The sequence below is a fragment of the Phyllopteryx taeniolatus genome, chromosome 1, assembly GCF_024500385.1.
Source record: "Phyllopteryx taeniolatus isolate TA_2022b chromosome 1, UOR_Ptae_1.2, whole genome shotgun sequence".
Classification (NCBI taxonomy): Eukaryota; Metazoa; Chordata; class Actinopteri; order Syngnathiformes; family Syngnathidae; genus Phyllopteryx; species Phyllopteryx taeniolatus.
In genome coordinates, this window is record NC_084502.1 from 23,891,388 (window position 1) to 23,917,999 (window position 26,612).

At 43.1% G+C, this 26,612-nt stretch overlaps 1 protein-coding gene across 6 annotated transcripts in view; it reads right to left on the minus strand.

The window, feature by feature from the left end:
* The window catches only part of LOC133482272 (contactin-3-like), a 156,380-nt gene that overhangs the window by 84,185 nt on the left and 45,583 nt on the right, over positions 1 to 26,612 (minus strand). For 4 of the 6 annotated variants that reach the window (XR_009789744.1, XR_009789745.1, XM_061782248.1 and 1 more), the window contains exons 1-2: positions 8,230 to 8,633; positions 3,054 to 3,190 (exon numbers count right to left, since the gene is read on the minus strand). Coding sequence is in view for 4 of the 6 variants with exons in the window: in XM_061782248.1 (XP_061638232.1) it covers positions 3,054 to 3,108 (55 nt within the window). In the remaining 2 variants the exon portion in view is untranslated. Of the gene's footprint in view, positions 1 to 3,053; positions 3,191 to 8,229; positions 8,639 to 26,612 lie in introns of those variants that run through there. The other 2 variants (XM_061782254.1, XM_061782263.1) reach the window with 2 other exon arrangements.

The following is a 26,612-nucleotide window of genomic DNA, read 5'->3' on the forward strand; positions in this document are numbered from 1 at the left end:
CAAAATCCTATTATATCCAGCACAAGAGCAATATGAAAACATACAAGACAATATTGTTGTTTTATTGTCACTGATAGAAAAGTATTTGGTTTTGTACTGCATCATACTGATAGGTGTTACTAATATTATGGTTACCTTGTTTATCTTAATTGGATCGGCAAAATATTGGAAACACTATTTACTATACAACATACCTAAATATATTCAATGCTTTTAAATTCCCTTTGATACTTACAAACCCCTCAAGTGCTCGGGTGCAGGTTTATTGAGTGCTTCCAGAACCAGAACCAAAAAAAGTGAAGTAGCGCTGTGTTTCTCAACTATGGAACAAACTTCATGAACACCTGATATCTGCTCTAACTGTCAGTACATTTAAATCTGGCCTGAAAACCTTATTGTTCACTGCTGCTTTTTCATGAATCCGAAATATTATTTCATCATCTCCATTTTTATTTTTTTATTGTATGTTGATTATCCATTTTGTCATCTTTTATCCTACTTTTATGTTGGGATTTTATCTTGATTTTCATATTTGAATGCAATCATCTTTTTAATCATTTATTTGCCGCTGGAAAGCACTCTAGATTTGCCTTGTGAATGAATGGTGCAATACAAATAAACTTGCCTTGCCTTACAGAGCAATTAACACCACAACAAATTACACCCACAATAATCAACATATTGTCTCGCAGTAAAAATCGCTGGTGAGTGGTGAAGAACAGAAACTATTTAATATTTACTTAAACTTTTGATGTTTTTGCCATGTTATTACAAGCCTAATTCCAATGAAGTTGGGATGTTGTGTTAAACATAAATAAAAACAGAATACAATGATTTCCAAATCATGTTCAACCTATATTTAATTGAATACAAAGACAAGATGTTTAATGTTCAAACTGATAAACTTGATTGTTTTTAGCAAATAATCATTAACTTAGAATTTTATGGCTGCAGCACGTTCCAAAAAAAGCTGGACAGGGTCTTGTTTACCACTATGTTACACCACTTTTTCTTTGAACAACATTCAATCAACATTTGGGAACTGAGGACACTAATTGATGAAGCTTTGGCGGTGGAATTCTTTCCCATTCTTGCTTGATGTACAGCTTCAGCTGTTCAACAGTCCGGGGTCTCCGTTGTCGTATTTTACGCTTCATAATGCGCCACACATTTTCAATGGGAGACAGGTCTGGACTGCAGGCAGGCCAGTCTAGTACCCACACTCTTTTACTACGAAGTCACGCTGTTGTAACACGTGCCGAATGTGGTTTAGCATTGTCTTGCTGAAATAAGCAGGGGCATCCATGAAAAAGACGTTGCTTGGATGGCAGCATATGTTTCTCCAAAACCTGTATGTACCTTTCAGCATTAATGGTGCCTTCACAGATGTGTAGGTTACCCATGCCATGGGCACTAACACAGCCCCGTACCATCACTGATGTTGGCTTTTGAACTTGGCGTCCATAACAGTCCGGATTGTTCTTTTCCTCTTTGGCCCGGAGGACACGAGACAACGTCCACAATTTCCGAAAACAATTTGAAATGTGGACTCGTCGGACCACAGAACACTTTTCCACTTTGCATCAGTCCATCTTAGATGAGCTCAGGCCCAGAGAAGCCGGCGGCATTTCTGGGTGTTGTTGATAAATGGCTTTTGCTTTGCACAGTAGAGTTTCAAGTTGCACTTATGGATGTAGCGCCATACTGTTTTTACTGAATTTGGTTTTCTGAAGTGTTCCTGAGCACATGTGGTGATATCCTTTACATATCGATGTCGGTTTTTGAAGCAGTGCCGCCTGAGGGATCGGTCACAGGCATTCAATGTTGGTTTTCGGCCTTGCAGCTTACATGCAGTGATTTCTCCAGATTCTCTGAACCTTTTGATGATATTATGGACCGTAGATGATGAAATCCCTAAATTCCTTGCAATTGTACATTGAGGAACATTGTCCTTAAACTGTTCAACTATTTTCTCACGCACTTGTTCACAAAGAGGTGAACCTCGCCCCATCTGTGCTTGTGAATGACTGAGCAATTCAGGGAAGCTCCTTTTATACCCAATCATGCCACCCACCTGTTCCCAATTAGCCTGTTCACCTGTGGGATGTTCCAAACAGGTGTTTGATGAGCATTCCTCAACTTTCTCAGTCTATTTTGCCACCTGTCCCAGCTTTTTTGGAACTTGCTGCAGCCATAAAATTCTAAGTTAATGACTATTTGCTAAAAACAATAAAGTTTATCAGTTTTAACATTAAATATCTTGTCTTTGTAGTCTATCCATCCATCCATTTTCTTAGCCGCTTCTCCTCACTAGAATCGCGGGCGTGCTGGAGCCTATCCCAGCTATCATCGGGCTGAACTGGTCGCCAGCCAATCGCAGGGCACAAACAACAACAAACAACCATTCGCACTCACATTCACACCTACGGGCAATTTAGAGTCTTCAATCATACTACCACGTATGTTTTTGGGATGTGGGAGGAAATCGGAGTGCCCGGAGAAAACCCACGCAGGCACGGGGAGAACATGCAAACTCCACACAGGCGGGGCTGGGGATTGAACCCCGGTCCTCAGAACTGTGAGGGAGACGTCCCAACTTCATTGGAATTGGGGTTCCAGATAAATATTGATTGTGAACTGCTATATTGTCTCTTATTTAATGCCATACATAGTTATACATGTGTAGCGTTTTTTATACATTATTTATTATTTGTTTCTTAACAGGTGTTGTTCAGAGGTGGATTAGGTCAGTGAAGGCCCAGGTTCCAAACTCGCCATAGCAGAAGAAAACTAATTTATCAGTGTGAGGCTAAACAGAAGTACTGGACAACAGTAAATGTCTGCTCATCAGCTAAATGGAATGAAGAGGAGGATGAAGAGCAGTGGGTGTTTGTCGTGAGTACATGTCAATACAGAGGACTTTTTTCCCCAGTAAGCCGATCCTCCCGGACAATGACATGATTTCCATCTCCTCAGTGAGCATCCTGCACCTGTAAATGTCTAAATGGGAGAGAATCATTGCTCCTATAAAAAAAAATACAAGTGCGGCTTACCTGCCAAACACTCGATGATCGATAAGAGTAGAAGCTGTTTCCATGGCAACGTCATCTTTGGCAACCAAGGGCAAATGACACTTTCATCCAATAAGCTTTGAAATGGCACTTGTGATCCTGGCAAGACAGCGCTTGACCTGTTTCAAAAATATAATTTTGCTTTAAAATGCCAAACTCAGCAGCCAATCATTTTTATGTGATGCTTACAGTTTCATGTGTTTCCATAACCTAATCTGGGAGCACAGAGAAGAAGCGTACATTTTGAATAGAATGATACATTGAAATAGGTACTTCAAGCATGATAAGAGATTGCTTTTCCTATCTTAGTAGTGGTCACAGTGCACCCAGAGGTGTCTTATAGGGTGATACCGCAGGTGTATGGGACCTGTGGTAATGTTCAACTATTAGGGGAGCGACCCGCAACACAGCTCATCTGTCTCTTGGACAGATTCTCTTTCTGGCAGCCTGAGGAAACTTGGCCCTTACAATGGGGGGCTATCCAATCAATTAGATGTATCCACAGTGGCAAAATGTGTCTTCCGTACATTCTGCCGTGGACCTCGATAGCCCCAGGAGGAAGCCATTCCACCTGGGTCCGTAATCAAGGACAAGCGTCTGTCTCCTTGGAGCATGTGTTTGCAAATTGCCATGCGCTTGCGTATGGCAGAAGGTGAGTGGGGGCAGATGAAGTGAGTAATGATGCAATTATGAAATGTCAAACACACACACAACAACAACAAATATTGAACACTGTATTAAGGTAAGTGAGTAGGGTGTACACACAGACATGAGGTTCTGTTTTTGCACACTGGCGACTACATTGGGGAATCCGCCAACGCCACCAATATGTAGTTTATACTTTGCACAAATAAATTATTAATTGTTAAATTAATATATGTGAGAAAACATTGTAAATATAATAATGCCTTTAGAGTGTTCTCTGTTCCTGTTGCAGGGGTGTAGCGTCATCAGCGTCATTCAAACAGCCTAGCGGGCATAGCTAGCCATATGGCAATATTTTCATAGGCTTAACAAAAGCTGCCTTGCAGTAAGAGGCTGGCTGCGTTAACCTGAATGCTGTGCCCAATTCACAATAGGTTGGAGTTGCCTGTGTGATTTCCAAAAGTGCCTTTAAAACAGTGACGGCTCGTGTGTCGTGAAAGATCATCAGGTGTGCAGTGGGAAAATATCCAGTTTCACTTAATTCCGAAAGTTAGTATTTATTCACTACAAATCACTTTATTCATCTGTCTATGCTGGTGATAAATAATGACAGGCAGAACAATTGCTCTTGCACTAGATGACAGAAGGTACATTTTACCTGCATAGCCACCTGTTGCCACTCATATAATATAAAGCGGTACCTTAACTTATGAGTGCCCAAACTTACAAATTACAAGTTACAAGCCGTTGTTTGGTCGAATTGTTGCTTTGTGAGCCTTATTTTTTTTTTTAGAAGGGATTGCTCTCTAAATTTTTAAACCTTTTTTTCGAAACAGTGCTGAATTGAGAAGGGTAATGCTACTTGAAGGCGTTTCCATTGCCAATGTATGCTTGTACGCAGCTCATGTTCCCAGGTCTATCATGGTGTTCTTGAGACCGGCAACAAGTTGAGACTACATCAACAGTGCCTCTGCTGGGTGCAGAAGTAGTGCACCCCATTTAACCTCGACTGATTCAGTAATCAACAATTTATTCCACATATAACAAACAGTTTATCAATTATTATGCCCATTTGTCGACAAGTCTGTCACAATTCCTTTTTCATACTGTATAAAGTGCCACTGAGTGTGCCCCTGACTTGGGGACGTGCTGAAATGCAGAGAATGAATTAATGTCTTTGAGAGGGGTTCATGATGTATTAAGGCCCACAGATAGATATCAACACCAATCTGCTAAAATGTCAGAGAACACACACACGCTCAACAACAATGCTGTGCCTCCAAACATACACTCACTTTCCATTTAGAAGACATAAGCCGTGATGTGTGGCTCATTTGTGGTCTAATCCTGAGAGAGCCTGGTTCACAGCACTACTTATAGAGGGTCTAATTGTTTGCCAGCTGCCTTGGATGTCAAGTCAGACACGTGGAGTCTCAGCTAGGATTTTTCTTCGCACCTTTCATGTGCACTCCGGCCTTTTTTTCCCCCTCCAAAGTCGGCCAAATTGGATTTTTACGCTTCCTTCCTCCCTGCAAAGAGTCCTGCATGCCGTAACTCAGTGGTGGGAGCACAATGTACAGTCGGTTGGCACCGAGAGACTGAGGAGTGGTGTGTGTGTAGGGCACACTGGGTAATACACTCCCTGCCTACTTTGCATGTGTACACTTGGAATGGGTTTTTGACAAGGATGGCATTTTGTATGCACAAATGCCACGTGGTCCTCTCTTTTATAAATCTCTAATAAAATGCAGATGCGCATGTCAAACTGAAATTAGCATTAGCAGGAGCAGACTAGTGATTCAAATGTCACATGTGCGCTGTTGCCAATGCTTCCAACTCACCACGCACATTCGGAGCTTGCACTGAATAATGGTGCTAATGATGATGGCAATGCAAGGTGGTGTGAAAGCTTCACTGTGTGAATCAGTCTTCACCAAGGAGTGTATACATTCCTTCCAGTATTTAAATTACATAAAACAGAAGATGGTGACATCCACCACCTCCATCACACTCTGCCAGCATCCAAATAGGGTGATGCTTGAACAAACAGGGCAGCTGGAAGAGTGGGAGTCCACTTGCTTTGAAGGCCTAAGCTGCATTCATCATACCTATTTCAGCTGACATGGTGTCATACCAGTATGCAATTACCTACTGAATGTCCGTGTGTGTGTGCGTGTGTGAGTGTGTGAGTGTGTGCGTGTGTTTACCAAATGCATTTCTGAATCCATAGTGCCAATCAAAGACACTCTATCAAAATAAATACATTAGGCTGATGTGCGCGTGTATTTTTCTCCTGACCCACCCCCAATCTATCCTTGGTCCATTTAAAGAAGCCCAAGTACAAGTTGTACATCTGCACAATATAATGAGTGGTATCAAACTCACTAGATATCAGAAAGGTATTAATGTGGTCCTCATTGAAATTTCAGATACAAAATTTCAAGCCAGGAGTAAAATACTAGAAATTTTAAATACAACATTTGACTCAAGTAAGTCTGTCATGTTCTAGCTGTGGTGTGGGGACCCCGGCTGACTTGGGGCTTGTGGTAGGGTGTCAGGGTTTTCTGCCTTGGACAGGCCTGCCTTCTGTGCCCTGTTCCAGTCGCTGTTCGAGCTGGGGTGGACTGGCAAGACTCCAGCTTCTTACTTCACACACACTGGATATTTGTATTACTCACACTGTACATACTTTACACATTGGGCACATTCACATCTCATTCAGGGTCCCCTGGGGGACTGGCACGAGGCATGACGGGCCGGGTGCAGGGCCGGGTACTGGCACATCTTTGCTGGTTTCCGGTCAGGTCGCCCCCCCTTCTCTGCCCTGCCTGTCGTCCAGTTTTAATGCACCATACACCCATCTGTGGAGGGGAGGGCAGTGTCGGGTTGGGGAGGACACTCGGCCAGGTGTTCCGGCACTCCGGCCTGCTCCCTGGCCCGCCATACCTTTCCACCGGGGATTTTTAATGCACCACATACAGTCACACATCCTTTGGGGAGCTGGTTGGCCTGGGTGGGGGTGACGGTTATGGGTCATCACTGCCCTGTAACTCTCTCACCCCCACCAGTCTCCCCAATTTTAATGCACGACACCCCACCACACACGATCATGATACAGGGATAATGATTGGCAGTCAGGAACCTGGTAAACATAGTAATAGGTTGGGGGGTGGATATTCACATTTCTCTTGGCTTGAATCCTGTGGCCTGCATTTTCAATAAACATCAGAATAATGAAAAAATAAGCATAGGGAGTATTTCAAACTCCCCCGTTGCACAGCAAAACTCTTCCTGCACAAAAGGCATACAGATCCACCATTCTGCAAGGCCATGCAGCTGAACAGGACAGGTTAAAAAAAGAAAAAAAAAAGAAAAAAGGAATGTTTTTTCCCCTCTTTTTTGGTGTTCCCTGCATTTTTCTTCATTTTCCTCTTTGCAGCCAAGGGAAGAGCTGAACAGGGAGGCGCAAGCCTGGGGGTAATTGTAATCAGCACCAAGTCTTAAACCCTACAACCACACCAGGCGGGTGCTGGATTATTTCTAATTTGTCCTGTAGCTTGCTGTGGGCATTCTGTTTAGCGTCCATTTGGATTTCTCAATTCCATCCACGCTCTGTTACTACCTTGGCGTCCCAACTTGTCACCAGCCGTAATAGAATTCCATGTTCAAGATTTAACATTATATTGAAATGCTTTGAACATCATGTGCAAAATTGCAAACCTAGACTCAAATACTTGAAATTGCATTAAAACCATTTCAACCACAGACCAAAATACTTTAAATTACATGTAAATTGGGACTGCAGACAGAAATCCAGTTTTGAGAAATGTTCAGTCTTATTACCTCTGATAGTGTCAACCAAAACTGTATTAGCTTTGTAAAGGCATATGTACAGTACATAACTAGCATTGGATCTCATTAGATTGTGCTCCTTCATTGTACCAAGCATAAAACATTTGTAATGCAATCCACTGAGACTGATTTGGTTGTGAAATGTGTTGCTGTTGGGTTACTGCCACGTATTTGACATGGTGATCACAAGTGAGGCTGCGGTCAGTGTAGCATCACACCAGGTAGCCACCACTGGAGCCTGGATCACTCTGTTACTAATATAACTCCATGCATCACTCTGACCAGAAATAGAATAACAATAATGAATGCAAATTTTATAGGGTATGAAACGCCCTTCTAAAGCAAAAATAAACTGAACTTCATTTGTAATAATAGAATTGGCTGCAGTTAATGACAGCATGTCAGTGAATTCAATAATAAACAATTCTACACCGTATTATCGTTATGATTCAATACATGAGTAAATGACGACTGACTGAGGCAATTCGGGAGTGTAGGCAAGAGCTGGTGAGGCTTATTAGATGCAATAAATAAAAGAAATATATCAGTGGAAATAATTTAGCGCACATGCACGTTCACAATAGCCTTGCACGCGTACACGTTTTACTGTTTTCTCACCTTTTTGTGTGCGTGCGTGCGTGTGTGTGTGCGTGTGTCTTACCTCTTATCTTAGAGTATCTTGAGACCAACAACGAGCAGATTCAGCTCTCAGGGAAAGGGCGACACATGTATCCTCCAAAGAAAGCCTTTTAGGAACATTTCGGTCACAATTGCAAGGTCGTTCATACAGGTGAAATTGAGGAGAGATGACACGCGCTTCATAGCTGCTGCTCCCACCTCTTCCTCTGCTCCTCATCGCGCGCGCGCGCGCGCACACACACACACACACACACACACACACACACACACACACACACACACAAAATGAATACAAAAAAAAAACATAAAAAGGAAAACACCACACACACGCAAACACACAGCTCGCATGCACGCACAACACCCACGTTGCTTGTGGCGCTGAATCACATTGAAATCATTCCACGGTCTCCAGTCCAACGCGCGCAGCTTTCAAATCGGGCTTGGACAAAAAAAAAAAAAAAAAAAAAACATTAAAAAATGGAGGAGGGGAGGTGGGGGCAATCTTGCAGAGGTGATTTATTATGCGCATCAAGTCAGCTCCCCCTGCGAGGAGGAGGAGGAAGAGGAGGAAGGAGCAGTGGGCAGCAGCACGGAAGCGAGGCGATGAAGCAGCAGCCGCGGTAGCAGCAGCATGGGTATAAGTGTACCCACCTATAGTTGCTCGTGGGGTGGGAAAGGTACCTGGCAGGGAACTGCGCCCCCCTGCGTCAAATCACATCATCACCACCAACCGTTGGCACCCCACGCGTGGTGGGAACAGATCCCCTTACCTCTAGCTGTACTTTACTTATTTATTTTTCGGACTACTTTTACTCTTAGTTCCTCCATTTGAAAAACAGATATCTGTACTTTTATACTCCTTACTTTTTCAAAATAGGTTTGATACTTTTTCAAGCTGCACGGATGACAACACCGCATCAAAAAAAAAAAAAAAGACAGATGTAAAGCTAAAAAAAAATTTTTTAAATTAAAAAAAAAAAAAAAAAAAAAAGAGGACAGCAGCAACATGGAGGAACATGAACCAGGATGAATTAACAAAGGCGGGAGCGGATTCGGAGAAGCAATACAGTCCCATCAATGAGTTGATTGAAAATAATTGTTTGAAAAGAATAGGAATGCGATTTTTGTGGCAGTGGACGGTAGAAACGGTTGTGCCGACGAGTCGACTTCTGCACAATGACGGTTAGAGTGTGACGTTGACTAGTCGCTAATCACGTCTTTTTTAGTTTGAGCGTGAGGCAGAGTTGCGAAAGATTAGTGCACTGAATGAAATGATTCCATCACCTTAATTCATTTAAATTCTTCAATTCATCAATTCTCAACTGCAGCTTTGGTAAGTGAGGGAGAACTAGAAAAAAAGGCTCGCAGGATTTTGAACAATTTTTCAGCCCACACAATCAAAGTGAAAGGAGAGCGAGGATTTTTTCCACACGAAGAGGTCCGTGATCAATTGCCAACACTGCAAATTTCCACTATGCAGAGCCTGCTGTTGTGGTGGGTCCAGAAATAGGACACGTTTCCCCGTTTGGACAAGTTGTGCAAACGTTACCTGGCTGTCCCAGCGGCAAGCACACCGAGCTTAAGGACTTTGTCTGGCTGGGAATAACATCACGCAACAACGTGCAAGTACTTCAGCCAGCCCACGTCAATGCTCTTGTGTTGTAATGTGCATGCTCTGCTTAAATGAGCTGTCCAGTGTCGGTGAATGTAGCTTCTTGGAAAGCATTCTCTCCTGCTGTCATTTTTGAAAAATGATAGGACTGTAATGAAAAACTTTCAATGACATCATTGTGACTAGTCGACCTCGACTCAAATTTCATCACATTCGTGTGTACTTGAAAAAAATCTGAAGTCATCAAACCCCTAGTGGAATGGAACAAGTGAACAATTTAGTTACTGTACTTAAGTAGATTTTATCTGTACTTTGCTTAAGATGTATTTTTCTGGTATTTCTTTACTTTTACTCCCGACATTTGAAAAACAGATATATGTCCTTTCTGCTTCATTTTGCTAATCTGCAGTCACTGCAAAACTTTTCTGCACGTGTGCTGACGAGGACCAGAGGGCGGCTCCACATTACACCAGTTTTACAATCGCTGCATTAGCTCCCCTTGTGTTTCACTATTTATTTTAAGGTTCTTTTATTAGTTTTTAAATTATTGGTCTTGGGCCATCTTATTTATTCATCTGACCTGCTTTTATCATATCAGTCCTCATGTGTCCTGAGGTTCTCTGGCACTGGCCTTTTAATCGTTCCAAGAGCTAGAACAAAAATCCACGGGAATCCATTATGGCCCCTAGTTATAGAACAGCCTGCCAGAGAACATCAGGACTGCAAAGACTGTTGATGTTTTTAAGAGGAGGCTTAAGACTCACCTTTTTAGTTTGGCTGTTAAATGATTTCTTTTATTCTTTTATTTTGATGTTTTCAAGTGGGGCCTAAGTCTCACTTTTTCAGTTAGTCTTTTAACTAATTTTTTTTGTATTGTTGTGTCACCTTTTCTTTTTAGTTTCAGTGTTTTCCTCGAGGGGACCTCCGCACCGGGAGGGCTGTATGGTCCGCCTGTGGGGACGTTGTCCTGGGGTTATCTCAGGCTTGGCGGGTTGGGGTGGTGGTCTTTGCACAATGTGTAGGCTGGTCTGTCGGGTTTGGGGTGGTCTTTGGGACAGCGCTCCCGGCAGCAGTGGGCTTTGGCATATCTTACTGTGGATACTCCCCTTAGCTGGCCTTTCCGCACCTGGGGCCTCATGTACAAAAGGTGCGTACGCACAAAAACGTGGCGTCCGTTCTTTTTCACAGCAAAGTCAGATGTATCAAAAGTGACATGACCGTGGAACTGTGCGGTGCCTCACGCCAACTGCATGGCTGGCGTACGCACGTTTCTGCAGCTTTTGGTGCTTTGGCGACACTTAGAGGTGATGCTGGGAAACTGTTCTCATAAATCTGCACACCAGAGACACATGAATAATTAGCAATGATGACCAATTCATGCCCGGCAACATTTGATTTCAACAATGCAATTGAGGCAAGGACTGAGAATTCATTTGTTAACCAGTGTATTTAATGAACCACTGATATTTGTGAGGACACCTATTAATTGATCGAGGTGATCATTTATGCTGCCTATTGTCCTCACAATCACTTCGTGACTCCAGCACATGCACTGAAAAAGAGTCCTTTGAATTTACTTCATTTGAACATGTACATCGGTTGCACATGATTAAAATGTGTTTAAATTGACATAATTTACCTTTCTTCTCCTAAAAAAAAAACATGATTTTTTTTGTCAGTGTGAGTGTCCTCTCCTGTGTATTAAAATAATAAATTGAGTAATCAAAAATGAGTCAAAGTTTTTGATATCCTCTTTGATATGCTGATGTGCTTCTATTTGAATTCAAAAGATTTATTACAAATACCACACATACAACATTTACGCATGAACCTTTATCTCACAGGGCTGAGTGTAGGTTACTGTATGAACACATTTGTTATGAGTTCTAAAAAATACATGGTATTAGCCTTGTGGGATGATCATAGTCAGCCACGTGTCCTCCCATCACCCCTGAGAGAGCAGCGTCACCCATGATCGCAGCGATTCTCTCCTCCAACGGGGTGAGGCCCACCGCGCCGGTTCTTCCGCCTTTTTTTGGCCACACTTTGGCGGTGGGCAGCTGTCCTCCGCTTCACATCCACCTTAATGTCTGACCACTTCTTTTTTTAGTTCAGCGTGTGCGCGCTATTCTGTCTCCACAGCATTGACAGCCGCATAAGCGCTGTCCCATTCACTCCTCTTTCAAGTGTTGTTAACGCCGGAGGACAGCGTGCCAAAGAGGATTTTCTTGCGTGCCTCCACTTCATTGAGCAACTTCACATTCAGAAAAAATATTTTTCTTCATTACCTAGCTCATTTTCCTTCTTTTTTGATCATGCACAGATCGGCATCTCAGGTGCAGGGTTCATTGAAATATGATTTGCATATTCAAACACAGGGCAGGGACAGGGAGGAGTCGGCTACTCCAACATGTGCGCTCATTTCCACGTTGATTGGAATCTACGAAGGAAATGTGCTTGGATTCATGAGTACGCAGAGTTTCATACATCTGAATATTTTTGTGCGTACGACGTTTTCTGGATTTGAGCGTACGCCATGTTTTAGGAGGAAATCCACGCAAGTCTTTGTACATGAGGCCCCTGTACTCCTGCCTTCTCTTTGTCTTTGTCCCTCAGTGCCGAGCCATGTAACTACTCACAGTTAGTATGTATGCATTTGTGTGTGTGTATATGTACTGCATGTTTTTTTGTTTTTTTCTGTTGTTCTCATTACCTAATTTTGCATTTTTTGCCACTCAATTCAAATATTAGCAAAGATATGGAAACACGTGAGGCCTAGAAAACGAATCGAGTGATTTGATTATTAAAATGGCATTTCAAACATCTTATATCCACGTTTAAGTTTCTCCTTTTTTACCACATCTGGCCGATCTCTCCTTTTAAAAAAATTAAATGTGCCCACCCTTAATCTACGGTATTGTGATCAAATACAAGAGTTGTCTTAACGGCATTAACAACAATGGTCAATGTTAATTGACACTTTCAAGAAGGTATTCACTACACGTCTATTTATTAGTGTGGGTCATTAGTAATTTTCTATCATTCCAAACATGTAACATCAAGTTAGTACAGTCAAAAAGGGATGTTTTAAATTAAGACCAAAACCTAGTATCTAAACATGATCATCAAGATCATCTTTTGCTCAAAGGGTTAAAGAAACTGTAATTTTCCAACATCTCCACTGAATAAAGGCAAGTGCACTCTCGAGAAATGCCGTACAGGAAATGTTATTGTTGTCTAGGCCTATGCATTTCTAGTTACGGTCTGAATCTTTTCTTCGATTCGGTTTTGTTTCTTCTCTGCCTCTTTGCTCGAAACAAGCTTTCATTTCACACAGGCCATGTAGCATAAAACGAGACTGTGTGAGTAGCCACCAGATATAATGTGGGAGGTCAGACGGAGCCACTGGGACCTGAGCATACAGTACATGTACTGCCAATCCAATATAATAAGCTGGAAGTGACTAAACACAAAAGCAGCAGAGTGGGTGATAAAACCACTCAAAAGTATGTGTGCGCGTGTGTCTCTTTGTGTGTAAGCAGAACGTGCTTTGAATGGGAGGGGGCGAGGAACTTCACCAAATCTAGTTTCTGTTTAGAGGAGAATGAAGAGGACCTTTTCTCCGTGCTTCCATGTATGACCATCTGGACATGGTGAAAATATAACAAACAATAGTCGTGATGCTAAAACCAAAGAGCGTACCCTCCATGCTTTTGATGTTGGCAATAACTGTGTTCTAATAAACATGGTCACAATGTCACGCCTGAATGGGACATATTCACTCAATAGCAAAAACAGTAAGGACACTTTCACAACTTCGAAACCAAAAAAACCTGTAACACAGTTTTGAGCGTCAAATAAGTTCATTTAACTACTGTATACGTTTCTTATTGTGGTTGTAGCTTTCAGTGGTGTTGCATTGGACTGCACTGCCTCCATTTTATATACACCATGCCCCAATTAATTGTCACCCATTTGAACAGTAAACCTCCACACCTCAAAGAGTTTTTTTTCAGGATAGGTAGTGCCAAGAGAGTTCTGTGTCAAGGTAGACATCTTTATCACAACACACACCGCATTGAGAGCAGATATGGCATCTGTAAAGCTGATGTTTACAGTCGAGTTTCAAAAGAAAGTGCTTCTGTATGCACTATGTATTCCACATCAAAATGAGATTTTAGGGATTGAAAAAAACAAAACACTATGAGTGAGACATTGACTACATGGTAGATTGCAATTTTAATGCATTTTAGTATTGGGAATTATCAGTTCTACAGACAAAACCTTTTCCCTAATAGATGCCTCATACTTTCTGCAGAATTGTTGGTACGGTTGTGGTGTAGAAGCTTATTAGATTGTGCTAATGTTCCAAATGTTATGGCCCGTAAGCACACATAACACTTGCGCTTGTCATATGCCGAAAAGTCAAAATATCTGCTGCTTCTTCTTTTCCTTTCGGCTTGTCCCTTTAGGGGTCGCCACAGTGCGTCATCCTCCTCGAGGGTGCGTGGGAATTCGCCTAACTAGTCTACATAGGTTTTGTGGACTTGGAGAAGGCGTTCGACCGTGTGCCTCGGGGAGTCCTGTGGGGGGTGCTTCAGGAGTATGATACGGACTGGAGTGTGCAGTTATATACTATTCTAAACTTCTTTTTTTCCTTTCGGTTTGTCCCTTTAGGGGTCACCACAGCGCGTCATCCTATTCCATGTAAGCCTATCTCCTGCATCCTCCTCTCGAACACCAACTGCCGTCATGTCTTCCCTCACGACATCCATCGACCTTCTCTTTGGTCCTCCTCTAGCTCTCTTGCCTGGCAGCTCCATCCTCATCATCCTTTACCAATATACTCACTATTTCTCCACAGGATGTGTCCAAACCATCAAAGTCTGCTCTCTCTAACTTTGTCTCCAAAACATCGAACCTTGGCTGTGTCTCTGATGAGCTCATTTATAAATTTTATCCAACCTGGTCACTCCGAGAGCAAACCTCAACTTCTTAATTTCCGTCACATACAGCTCTCCTTCCTGTTGTCTCTTCAGTGACCACTGTCTCTAATCCGTACATGATGGCTGGCCTCACCACTGTTTTATAAACTTTGCCCTTCATCCTAGCAGAGACTCTTCTGTCACATAACACACCTGACACCTTCCTCCACCCATTCCTACCGGCTTGGACCCGTTTCTTCACTTCCTGACCAGACTCACCATTGCTCTGGACGGTTGACCCCAAGTATTTAAAGTCCTCCACCCTGGCTATCGCTTCTCCCTGTAACCTCACACTTCCCCCACCACCCCTCTCATTCATGCACATATATTCTGTCTTACTTTGGCTAATCTTCATTCCTCTGCTTTCCAGTGCATGCCTCCATCTTTCTAAATGTTCCTCCACCTGCTCCCTGCTTTCACTGCAGATCACAATGTCATCTGCAAACATCATGGTCCACGGGGATTCCAGTCTAACCTCATCTGTCAGCCGATTCATCACCACTGCAAACAGGAAAGGGCTCAGGGCTGATACCTGATGCAGTCCCACCTCCACCTTAAATAAGTCTGTCACACCTACAGCACACCTCACCACTGTTCTGCTGCCCTCGTACATGTCCTGTATTATTCTGACATACTTCTCTGCCACTCCAGACCTCTGCATGCACTACCACAGTTCCTCTCTGGGTACTCTGTCATAGGCTTTCTGTAGATCTACAAAGACACAATGTAGCTCCTTCTGACCTTCTCTGTACTTTTCCATCAACATCCTCAAAGAAAATAATGCATCTGTGGTACTCTTTCTTGGCATGAAACCATACTTTTGCTCGCACATACTCACTTCTGTCCTGAGTCTAGCCTCCACTACTCTTTCCCATAACTTCATTGTGGGGGCTCATCAACTTTATTCCTATATAGTTCCCACAGCTCTGCACATCACCCGTGTTCTTAAAAATGGGCACCAGCACACTTTTCCTCCATTCCTCAGGCATCTTCCCACGCACTAGAATTCTATTGAACAAGCTGGTCAAAAACTCCACAGCCACCTCTCCTAGATGCTTCCTTACCTCCACAGAAATGTCATCAGGACCAACTGCCTTTCCATTTTTCATCCTCTTTAATGCCTTCCTAAGTTCCCCCTTACTAATCATTGCCACTTCCTGGTCCACCACACTTCTCCCTTCTCTCTCATTTTCCTCATTCATCAAATCCTCAAAGTATTCTTTCCATCTATCTAGCACACTACTGGCACCAGTCAACATAATTCCATCTCTATCCTTAATCACCCTAACCTGCTGCACATCCTTCCCATCTCTATCCCTCTGCCATAGGTGTTCCTCGTGGGGTTCCAAATCAATACAAATTAGCTGACCAAGTTGCAGGAAGATTTTAGTCCTTCATATGGTGGTGGTGTACGATTAATAAAAATGTTGATAGGATAAAGTTTACTCTGAGTGTAAATGTATTTGTTTCATAAAAATGATTCTACAGTTAAAAATCGAAATGAAGTGACTGTAAGATGATGTGAGAATTTGTGCAAATACATGATAAACAGTAGGGAAATGTTAAATATATTTTAGAAGTTATCATTTATTTGCTTAGCTTGCATTAGTATTCTGGACGATTTTGAGAAAGGAAGATGTCTCGCCTTCAAGAAGATGACTCAGCAGGAATCATCCGATGGAAGGGCGTCTTGACCAAGGACGTGGTCGGGGACGTGACAGGTGTTGGTCCCATGTTTTGTGTTGTGTCTTGTTGCTTAGAACGTTATGTCTTGTAAAACCTTCCTATTTTCAAATAAATGCAGGAGCGACGGGAGAGATTGTTTAGAGCGTATTGAGAGGCTGTAATCTGAACAATCTCCCATACGCCCTCCTCATGAGAAAGAGAAACCAGCGTCTTCATTCCTTTTGTGCATTTATATTGGTGTTGGGTGAGATAAATCCAACACTGACCAACCTGTATAGATCCTTTTCCCCTTCTTTAGTGTCCAACCTGGCATACATGTCATCATATGCCTCTTGTTTGGCCTTTGCAACCTCTACCTTTGCCCTATGTCGCTTCTCAATGTATTTCTTTCGCCTCTACTCTGTCTTCTTAGTGTCCCACTTCCTCTTAGCTAACCTTTTTCCTTGTATTATTTCCTGTACTGTGAGGTTCCACCACCAAGTCTCCTTCTCTCCTTTCCTGCCAGAAGATACACCAAGTACTCTCCTGCCTGCCTCTCTGATCACCTTGGCTGCAGTGGTCCAGTCTTCTCCTCCTGTCCACCGAGAGCCTGTCTCACCTCTTCCCGAAAAGCTGCACAACACTCGTCCTGTCTCAGCTTCCACCACATGCTTCTCTGCTCTGCCTTTGTCTTCCTAATCTTCCTCCCCACCACTAGAGTCATCTTACACACCACCATCCTATACTGTCTAGCCACACTCTCCCCTACCACAACCTTACAGTCGGTAACCTCCTTCAGATTACATCGTCTGCACAAAATGTAATCCACCTGGGTGCTTCTACCTCCGCTCTTGTAGATCACCCTATGTTCCTGCCTCCTCTGGAAAAAAGTGTTCACTACAGCCATTTGCATCATTCCAAGTTCCTTTTCGGGATGTCGTACTTACCCATCACTTCTTCATCACCCCTATTTCCTTCACCAACATGTCCATTACAATCTGCACCAATCACGACTCTTTCTCTGTCTGGCATGCTCAGAACTACTTCGTCTAGCTCCAGAATTTCTCTTTCACCTCTAGGTCACATTCTACCTGTGGGGCATAGCCACTAATCACATTATACATAACAGCCTCAATTTCAAGTTTCAGCCTCATCACTCGATCTGATACTCTTTTCACCTCCAAGACATTCTTAGCCAGCTCTTCTTTTAAAACAACCCCGACTCCATTTCTCTTCCCATCTACACCATGGTAAAATAATTTAAACCCTGCCCCTAAACTTCTAGCCTTACTGCCTTTCCACCTGGTCTCCTGGACACGCAATATATCAATCTTTCTCCTAATCATCATGTCAATGAAATCCCGAGATTTTCCTGTCATAGTCCCAACATTCAAAGTCCCCACATTCAGTTCTAGGCTCTGTGCTTTCCTCTTCTCTTTCTGCCGAAGAACCCACTTTCCACCTCTTCTTCTTCTTCGACTTCGACCCACAGTAGCTGAATTTCCACCGGCGCCCTGCAGGTTGACGGCACTGGTGGCGGACGTTGTTAATCCGGGCCACGGCCGATCCGGTATGGAATTCTTTGGATGCACGCTCATATTTGTTTGGAAAAGTTTTAAGCCGGATGCCCTTCCTGACGCAACCCTCTGCATTTATCCGGGCTTCAGACCGGCCTACAGTTTGCACTGGCCTGTGCCCCCCATAGGGCTGCATTTGTGCCCCCCATAAGGCTGCAAAATATCTCCTGCGAAAGTGGTTTAATTATGCCGTAAACACTCTAAATAGATATCTCTATCCCTACTGCTTTTCCTCCTGCAATATTCTTCTCCTTGCTCTTCGGACCGGCCTACAGTTTGCACTGGCCTGTGCCCCCCATAGGGTTCATTTGTGCCCCCCTTAGGGCTGCAAAATATCTGCTGCGAAAGTGGTTTATTTATGCCGTGAACACTCTAAATAGATATCTCCATCACTGCTGCTTTTCCTCCTGCAATATTCTTCTGCTTGCTCTTGTCCTGAGATTTTCTATATTTCCCCCTTTTATTTTGAATCCCTATTTTTTCCTTTATCAGAATAGAGGATGAATGCAGGGTGTTCTTTGACTCTAAATCCCCTGTGGAACATATGTCTTGATGAACTATGTAAGGAAAATATACTTCACCTCAATTGATTACAGTTTCAAAGTCCCTACCCTAAAAAGAATACTGAGTTGCAGAAAGCTCACGGTTCACTGTTTTTGATAAGCTTGTGCTGACAATTTTGGGTGGAACAACTTATTTCCCCATGACTAAATTGTTTTTTAAAAAAGCTCCCCATTCCTTGTCACTCACTTTATCAACAACTGTCCTCCTCATCCTTTTCTGAGCTTCTCTAAGACACATCTCTAAATCCCTTGTCTTTTTACTATCACCAGCTCGTTGCCCTTTTGTGTATGACTGTCTCCTCTACACAAGTCAGTAACAGTTGTTGGATTTACAATGTGTTATTGTATGTCCCACAGACCCTCAGTACACTGGGACTCTGACGCAACCTCCATTGATCATCTTCATCTCAGACTAATGAGCCTTTTACGTAAGCAGGATGTTGTTATTATAGCTCCATATAGAAGCCATTTGATATTTCCTTTAATTATACCTGTAATTTATTCATGCCCTTGAGTCTGGACTCTTGTTGTGAAAATCTTCCTCCCCGAATATTTTATCACGCTCCTCCTGAGCCCCGCCAAGTAACCATCTTAATAGGAGCTCCTGAAGGCATAATTTCCTTCCCTAAGTGTGCCGCTATCTGTGCTGCTATGTACACTGGCAATGGAAACGATGCCTTTAAAGTAGCAAAAAGGACCTTTTTTCTCCATTGGTCCCCAATACAGTCATGAAGTATACAGTATTTTATTTTCAAGGCAGTGCCATGAATAAAAACGGACAATGGTAAATGCACAAAGACCTGGTTATAACATCTTCAACAAAAAGGATGCTATAACCTTTTGAAGGATCTTGATCTCAGGTGGCTAAATATTAACATGAGCAATTTCACATTTTCACAGAAATTGAAGGTCCAACCATCTTTAACACTGACTCCTCCTCTAAATCCCGATTCGCTATTCGTATTCGTATCGCTTCCGAATCGAATTGTTACTCCTTGTACTATTTTGACATAATAGTCTGCTTCTCCCTCCTGAAAGTTTTTCTTTTTAGTTCAAAATGGCTTACTTTAACCAGGATACCTTGTCGTACCGTGGCCAAAGGTAGGTTGGTTTTGTGCCTGTCGGTGCCATAAATCCTTACTGCCTTTGACCAGCTGCCTCCTTTCGAGCTAGCCAGCTGGCTACCTAGCCTATCCATCCATTTTCTTTACCGCTTTATCCTCACAAGGGTGGTGGGCGTGCTGGAGCCTATCCCAGCTATCTTTGGGCGAGAGGCGGGTACACCCTGAACTGGTCGCCAGCCAATCGCAGGGCACATATAAACAAACAACCATTCGCACACACATTCACACCTATGGGCAATTTAGAGTCTCCAATCAACCTACCATGCATGTTTTGGGGATGTGGGAGGAAACCGGAGTGCCTGGACAAAACGCACGCAGGCACGGGGAGAACATGCAAACTACACAAAGGCGGGGCCGGGATTTGTACCCCGGTCCTCAGAACTGTGAGGCAGATGTGCTAACCAGTCTCCCACCGTGCCGCCTACATAGCCTATATTTTATATATATATATTTTAAGTAAATGGGGCATGACAGCATTGCAAATCTTTTCAGAATAAAGTAAGTAGTTTGTTATTATTTGATTCATTGTGATTCAAATCCAAAAATACTGATTCAGCGTTTGATTTTTTTCGGCGTCCTCAAATGCCAATTCCTGCACAGTCCTTGAGAGATGGAAATGCATAAAAATCAGAGGCCTTCATTGGGGATTTATCAGAGTTAATCTAACTCTTAATTCCACCATTATCCTGTTGTAATTATAAGAAACAATGAACGTGAACGAGCAGAGGTGTTGGTGCTGTTGAGTGAGGCTTACCGCTGTTACTTCTTGTGTTTTGGTAAGTTGTACTTAAAGTTTTGTTCCATTGCTGTTGACCTGTTTGTAAATAAAAACATATTTAGATCTTCTGTGACTGGTGTCGTGTGCCGTGTTACTAAATAACCAACTTCGGCGCTATATTTTGCGATTTTTCTGACCCCTGCAATATTTTTTTTGTCACTGACGACTGATTTTATTTCATTTAAAAAAAAAAAAAAAAAGAGCTGTCTTAGGCACATCAAATCGAAGTGATTGTGGAGGATCCACAACAAAACAGTTTGAATAGTTTTTTCCCATTGATTTATACAACAATATTGTGAATGGCTGCGAAGGATACCACCAGTCCATTCTCCAAATGGTAATCAAAGAAGCTTGAATGTGGCTGCATTTGCATTTGCATTTCTCCTCCCAAGCATTGCCAGCATCATTACTGTTATCATTGTATGCTAAGACAACATAGGGTGTCCTGGCTGGTGCACCTGTGTTATAAACCATTAAATTAAGTTATGTGGGGTTGCCATGGCAACGATAGACCCAATTTTCCCTATTACACCCAAGTTCACCAGCTGTTAAGATGAACGTATTGCATATTGTTGCTTTAATTTCTATCATGTGCTGTAAAAGGAGTTCTGTATTATTTTTTGCTTATTAGACTCATTTTCAATTGTTTTGCAATACCAGCGTGTCCAATTTAGAGAGAACCAGAGAAGAAAAGTGCAAATGTTTGCAAGATCTGCAAGAAAGCAGCGTCCCCCATATTAACCCAGTTTTGCAGAGGGAGACGTCGGCACCTAATTTGCTCACTTTGCAGATGGGTTAGCAGACAGCAAAATACAAAAATTTCACTCAAAGTCAGCAAGGAAATCACACAATCATGATTGAGCACAATTCAGGAGGCCCTCAAGATGTTAATTATGATATTTCTGATCTCAACTCTTCTCTGTAGACCTGTGAAACTAAAATTTAATTTTTGCACTTTAATCACATACAATAATTTTTTTTTAATGTAATGATTATTTATTGAGAATACATTTCTAACCGTACTGCTTGTGGTCAATGTTGCTTATTTTTGTGGACTTGCATGTACTGCATTCGATCCCCTGAGCCCTTTGACACACATTTCAACCGCATAGTTAATAGGGCCATAAATTATTAAGTCTTGAAATGAAATCTTTATCGAATCTATTGGTAGACAGACAATATATAACCTATTTTATGGTATCATAAAATATTTAACAGCCACACTTCAAACAGGTAAACCTAAATTGCTTTCACAAATCCTGCTTCACTAAACCTTAAATCCTTTTGCTTCTATCATTTCACACAGCACAATCCATAACTCACATCAATGACTGTCAAATTAAAACATGTATGTTAATTTTTGTACAAAAGCTCACGGGGTTTTTCTTCTTGTGTTTTCGTCCTTGTTTTTCCTCTTGCCGTTCTCGCTCACCCTGTTCTGGTGACATTAGCTCATTAGCCAGACTGCTCTCAGAGAGGACTAATGAGCCAACGTACCTTATATTGCATACTGCATTTCAGTCTGGCGGGTACAAGGAGGGGTTCCATTATAATGAATTTGACTTTATTGTGTCACTAACCACCACATAGTGCCCAATCCCTTCCAAAGTCAGACAAACTTTTAACATTTCACTGTCTGCGCTCTCGGGAGAAATATTAACCAATTTTTTTTGTTTCTTTCAGTCAGAAGTAGGCAGTATAGTCTGCACCGTGCCTTTGAATCCTCTACATTATTGATATGAACCAAGGGTAAAAGGACAAGGGACTCGGGACTGATAAAGTGAGGCACTTATGCATTCCATTTGCCTTGTAACAGGGATGAAACAATTCTCAACCAATCAATAGACATTAGTGTTTCTAGCTCCACCATTCATAAACATTTGTGCAGATAAAATCCTCCTGTTATACAGACACCAGCTTTGAAAAAATACCTGGTCCAAACTGCAGTAGAGAAAGTGGACGTCTTGGCCACTTGGAAGACATAGTAGGTCTATTCAGAGGTGCTGGAGAGGAGGGTCCGTCGGGAAGTCGAATCTCAGATTCAGGAGGAGCACTGTGGTTTTTGTCCTGGCCGTGGAACAGTGGACCAGCTCTACACCCTCGGCGGGGTCCTCGAGGGTGTATTGGAGTTAGCCCAACCAGTCTACATGTGTTTTGTGGACTTGGAGAAGGCGTTCGACCGTGTCCCTCGGGGAGTCCTGTGGGGTTGCTTCGTGAGTATGGGGTACCGAACCCCCTGATACGGGCTGTTCGGTCCCCGTACGACCGGTGTCAGAGTTTGGTCCAAATTGCTGGCAGTAAGTCGGACTCGTTTCCGGTCAGGGTTGGACTCCGCCAAGGCTGCCCTTTGTCACCGATTATTTTCGTAACTTTTATGGACAGAATTTCGAGGCGCAGCCGAGGCGTAGAGGTGGTCCGGTTTGGTGGCGTCAGTATTGCATCTCTGCTTTTTGCAGATGATGTGGTTCTGTTGTCTTCATCAAGGCGTGAGTTCCAACTGTCACTGGAGTGGTTTGCAGCTGAGTGTGAAGCGGCGGGGATGAGAATCAGCACCTCCAAATCTGAAACCATGGTCCTCAGTTGGGAAAAGGTTGGAGAGCCCTCTCCAAGTCAGGGATGAAATCCTGCCCCAAGTCGAGGAGTTCTAATATCTTGGAGTCTTGTTCTCGAGTGAGGGAAGAATGGAACGGGAGATCGACAGGCGGATCGGTACAGCGTCTGCAGTGATGCAGACTTTGTATCGGTGAAGAAGGCGCTATGCCGAAAGGCAAAGCTCTCTATTTACCGGTCGATCTATGTTCCTACCCTCACCTATGGTCACGAGCTGTGGGTCATGACCGAAAGAAAAAGATCCCGGATACAAGCGGCCAAAATGAGTTTCCTCTGCAGGGTGTCCAGGCTCTCCCTTTGAGATCATCTGGGAGGGGCTCAAGGTCGAGCCGCTGATCCTCTGCATTGAGAGGAGCCAGATGAGGTGGCTCGGGCATCTGATTAGGATGGCTCCTCGACGCCTCAGTGGTGAGATTTTCCAGGCATATCCCACCGGGAGGAGACCCAGGGACGACCCAGGACACGGCTGGCCTGGGAACGCCTCGGGATCCTCCCGGAAGAGCTGAAGGCTGGGGAAAGGGAAGTCTAAGCTTCTCTGCTAAAGCTAGTGACCCGCGACCCGACCTCGGATAAGCGGAAGAAAATGGATATCTATCTATCTGTCTATCTATAGTGGGTACAGTAAGTATTCAGTCCCCCTTAAATTTTTCACTCTTTGTTACATTGCAGCCTCCCCCCCCCCTCATTAAAGGACACACAGCACCCCATATTGGCAGAAAAAAAACTGAATTGTTGAAACTTTTGTAGATTTATTAAAAAATAAAAACTGAAATATCACACAGCCATAAGTATTCAGACCCTTTGCTGTGACACTAGTATATTTAACTTGGGTGCTGCCCATTTCTTCTGATCATCTTTGAGATGGTTCTACACCTTCATTGGACTCCAGCTGTGTTTGATTATACTGATTGGACTTGATTAGGAAAGCCACACACCTGTCTATATAAGACCTTACATCGCAGTGCATGTCAAAGCAAATGAGAATCATGAGGTCAAAGGAACTGCCTGAAGAGCTCAGAGACAGAATTGTGGCACAGACCTGGCCAAGGTTACAAAAAAAATTCTGCTGCACTTAAGGTTCCTAAGAGCACAGCGGCCTCCATAATCCTTAAATGGAAGAAGTTTGGGATGACCAGAACCCTTCCTAGAACTGGCCATCCAACCAAACTGAGCAATCGGGGGAGAAGAGCCTTGGACTCCAAGATGGTGAGAAATAAGATTCTCTGGTATCGTGAGACCAAGATAGAACTTTTTGGCCGTAATTCTAAGTGAAATGTGTGGAGAAAAACAAGCACTGCTCATCACCTGTCCAACACAGTCCCAACAGTGAAGCATGATGGTGGCAGTATCATGATGTGGGAGGTGTCAGCATCATGATGTGGGGGTGTCAGCTGCAGCAACAGGACGACTAGTTGCAATCAAAGGAAAGATGAATGCAGCCAAGTACAGGATATCTCTTGGACGAAAACCTTCTCCAGAGTTCTCAGGACCTCAGACTGGGCTGAAGGTTCACCTTCCAACAAGACAATGACCCTAAGCACACAGATAAAATAACGAAGGAGTGGCTTCAGAACAACTCCGTGACTGTTCTTGAATGGCCCAGCCAGAACCCTGACTCAAACCCAATTGAACATCTCTGGAGAAACCTGAAAATGGCTGTCCACCAACGTTCACCATCCAACCTGGATATATATATACATCCATCCATCCATTTTCTGAGCCGCTTCTCCTCACTAGGGTCGCGGGCGTGCTGGAACCTATCCCAGCTGTCATCGGGCAGGAGGCGGGGTACACCCTACGGGTAATTTAGAGTCTCCAATTAATGCATGTTTTTGGGATGTGGGAGGAAACCGGAGTGCCGGGAGAAAACCCATGCAGGCACGGGGAGAACATGCAAACTCCACACTGGCGTGATAGATATATAGATAGATAGATAGATATATCTATATATAGATATATATAGATATAGATATATATATATATATATATCCATCCATCCATTTTCTGAGCCGCTTCTCCTCACTAGGGTCGCGGGCATGCTGGAGCCTATCCCAGCTGTCATCGGGCAGGAGGCGGGGTACACCCTGAACTGGTTGCCAGCCAATCGCAGGGCACATCGAAACAAACAACCATTCGCACTCACAGTCATGCCTACGGGCAATTTAGAGTCTCCAATTAATGCATGTTTTTGGGATGTGGGAGGAAACCGGAGTGCCCGGAGAAAACCCACGCAGGCACGGGGAGAACATGCAAACTCCACACAGGCGGGGACGGGGATTGAACCCCGCACCTCAGAACTGTGAGGCTGACGCTCTAACCAGTCGGCCACCGTGCCGCCATATATATATATATATATATATATATATATATATATATATATATATATATATGTATATATATATATATAGATGTATATATATATATATTTAATTTATTTATAGTATGATTTGCAGAAAATGTGCTTGTGACTATTGACCTTTAAAATACGCAGTGCCAAAATGTTTTAGTTTTTTGTTTTTTTTAAACTATTGAATCAAAGATACTCTTGTTTCACATTTGGTAACAATGTTTGCCACACACTGCTATAAAAACAATAGACAAACTAGACTGAGGCTTGAACTTGTCCTTTAAAATGTGCACTCAATAACAAAAGAGACAAATGTGGCAAAACTCATAATGGTCAGCTGTGAAGGAGATGGTCAATGGCCATTCAGCGGCTTTGTTTTGTGGTGTTATTTAGCAAATGTTACACTCGTATTTTTAGGCGCAGTTGGTAAGGCCCCCCCCAACCCATTTCTCCTTTGCTGTTTGTGAAATGTATTGATTGAGGAGCTCCTTCAGCTGCATTATATAATTATATACCCTTGTGTGGAAGGAGTACTTGCAATTTCTGCAGCAACACCTGTGAAACAAAAAGGCATCTTCACACAAGTGAGTCATCTAAAGTTGACTGACAACTAGCAACGTACCTCATCTTCACTTTAACACATTTTTGAAGCTGCCAGTTTAAATAGCGAGTCCTTCAAGTTCACAGAAGGAGGTGCAAAAAAGACAAAGCAGAGGCTCTCATTCCCTGCAGCAGTATGTCATCCTGGCAGTAATTTGGTTTTAATGTCTGACTTAAGGACTCTTTAGCTGTGTTCGTGGTGCATATCAACAGCTACGTCACATCAGGCAGTGTGCCAATTTAATAGCCTTCACTACAGCTCCGGAAATCCAGCTAGCAGAGCATCATAGCTTGTAGCAACTTTCAAGGCTTTTGCCATGCTGTAAAACCTCCTTAAATAATGCAAATCGAGGCGCTGCGCTGCCTGTGGCCTTGTTGCATAAAGCAGGTGGTGACAGACATTACTGGTCACCCCCAGTCCTTCCAACCCCGCCCCTCTGAGCGTGCATTTTCACGAGTGATTGTGCCACTCACAACAAGTACAGTATTAAACAAATCAAAATAGCTTTACCCCTTTAGCGTGGATAGAGTTGAGGGAGAGGTT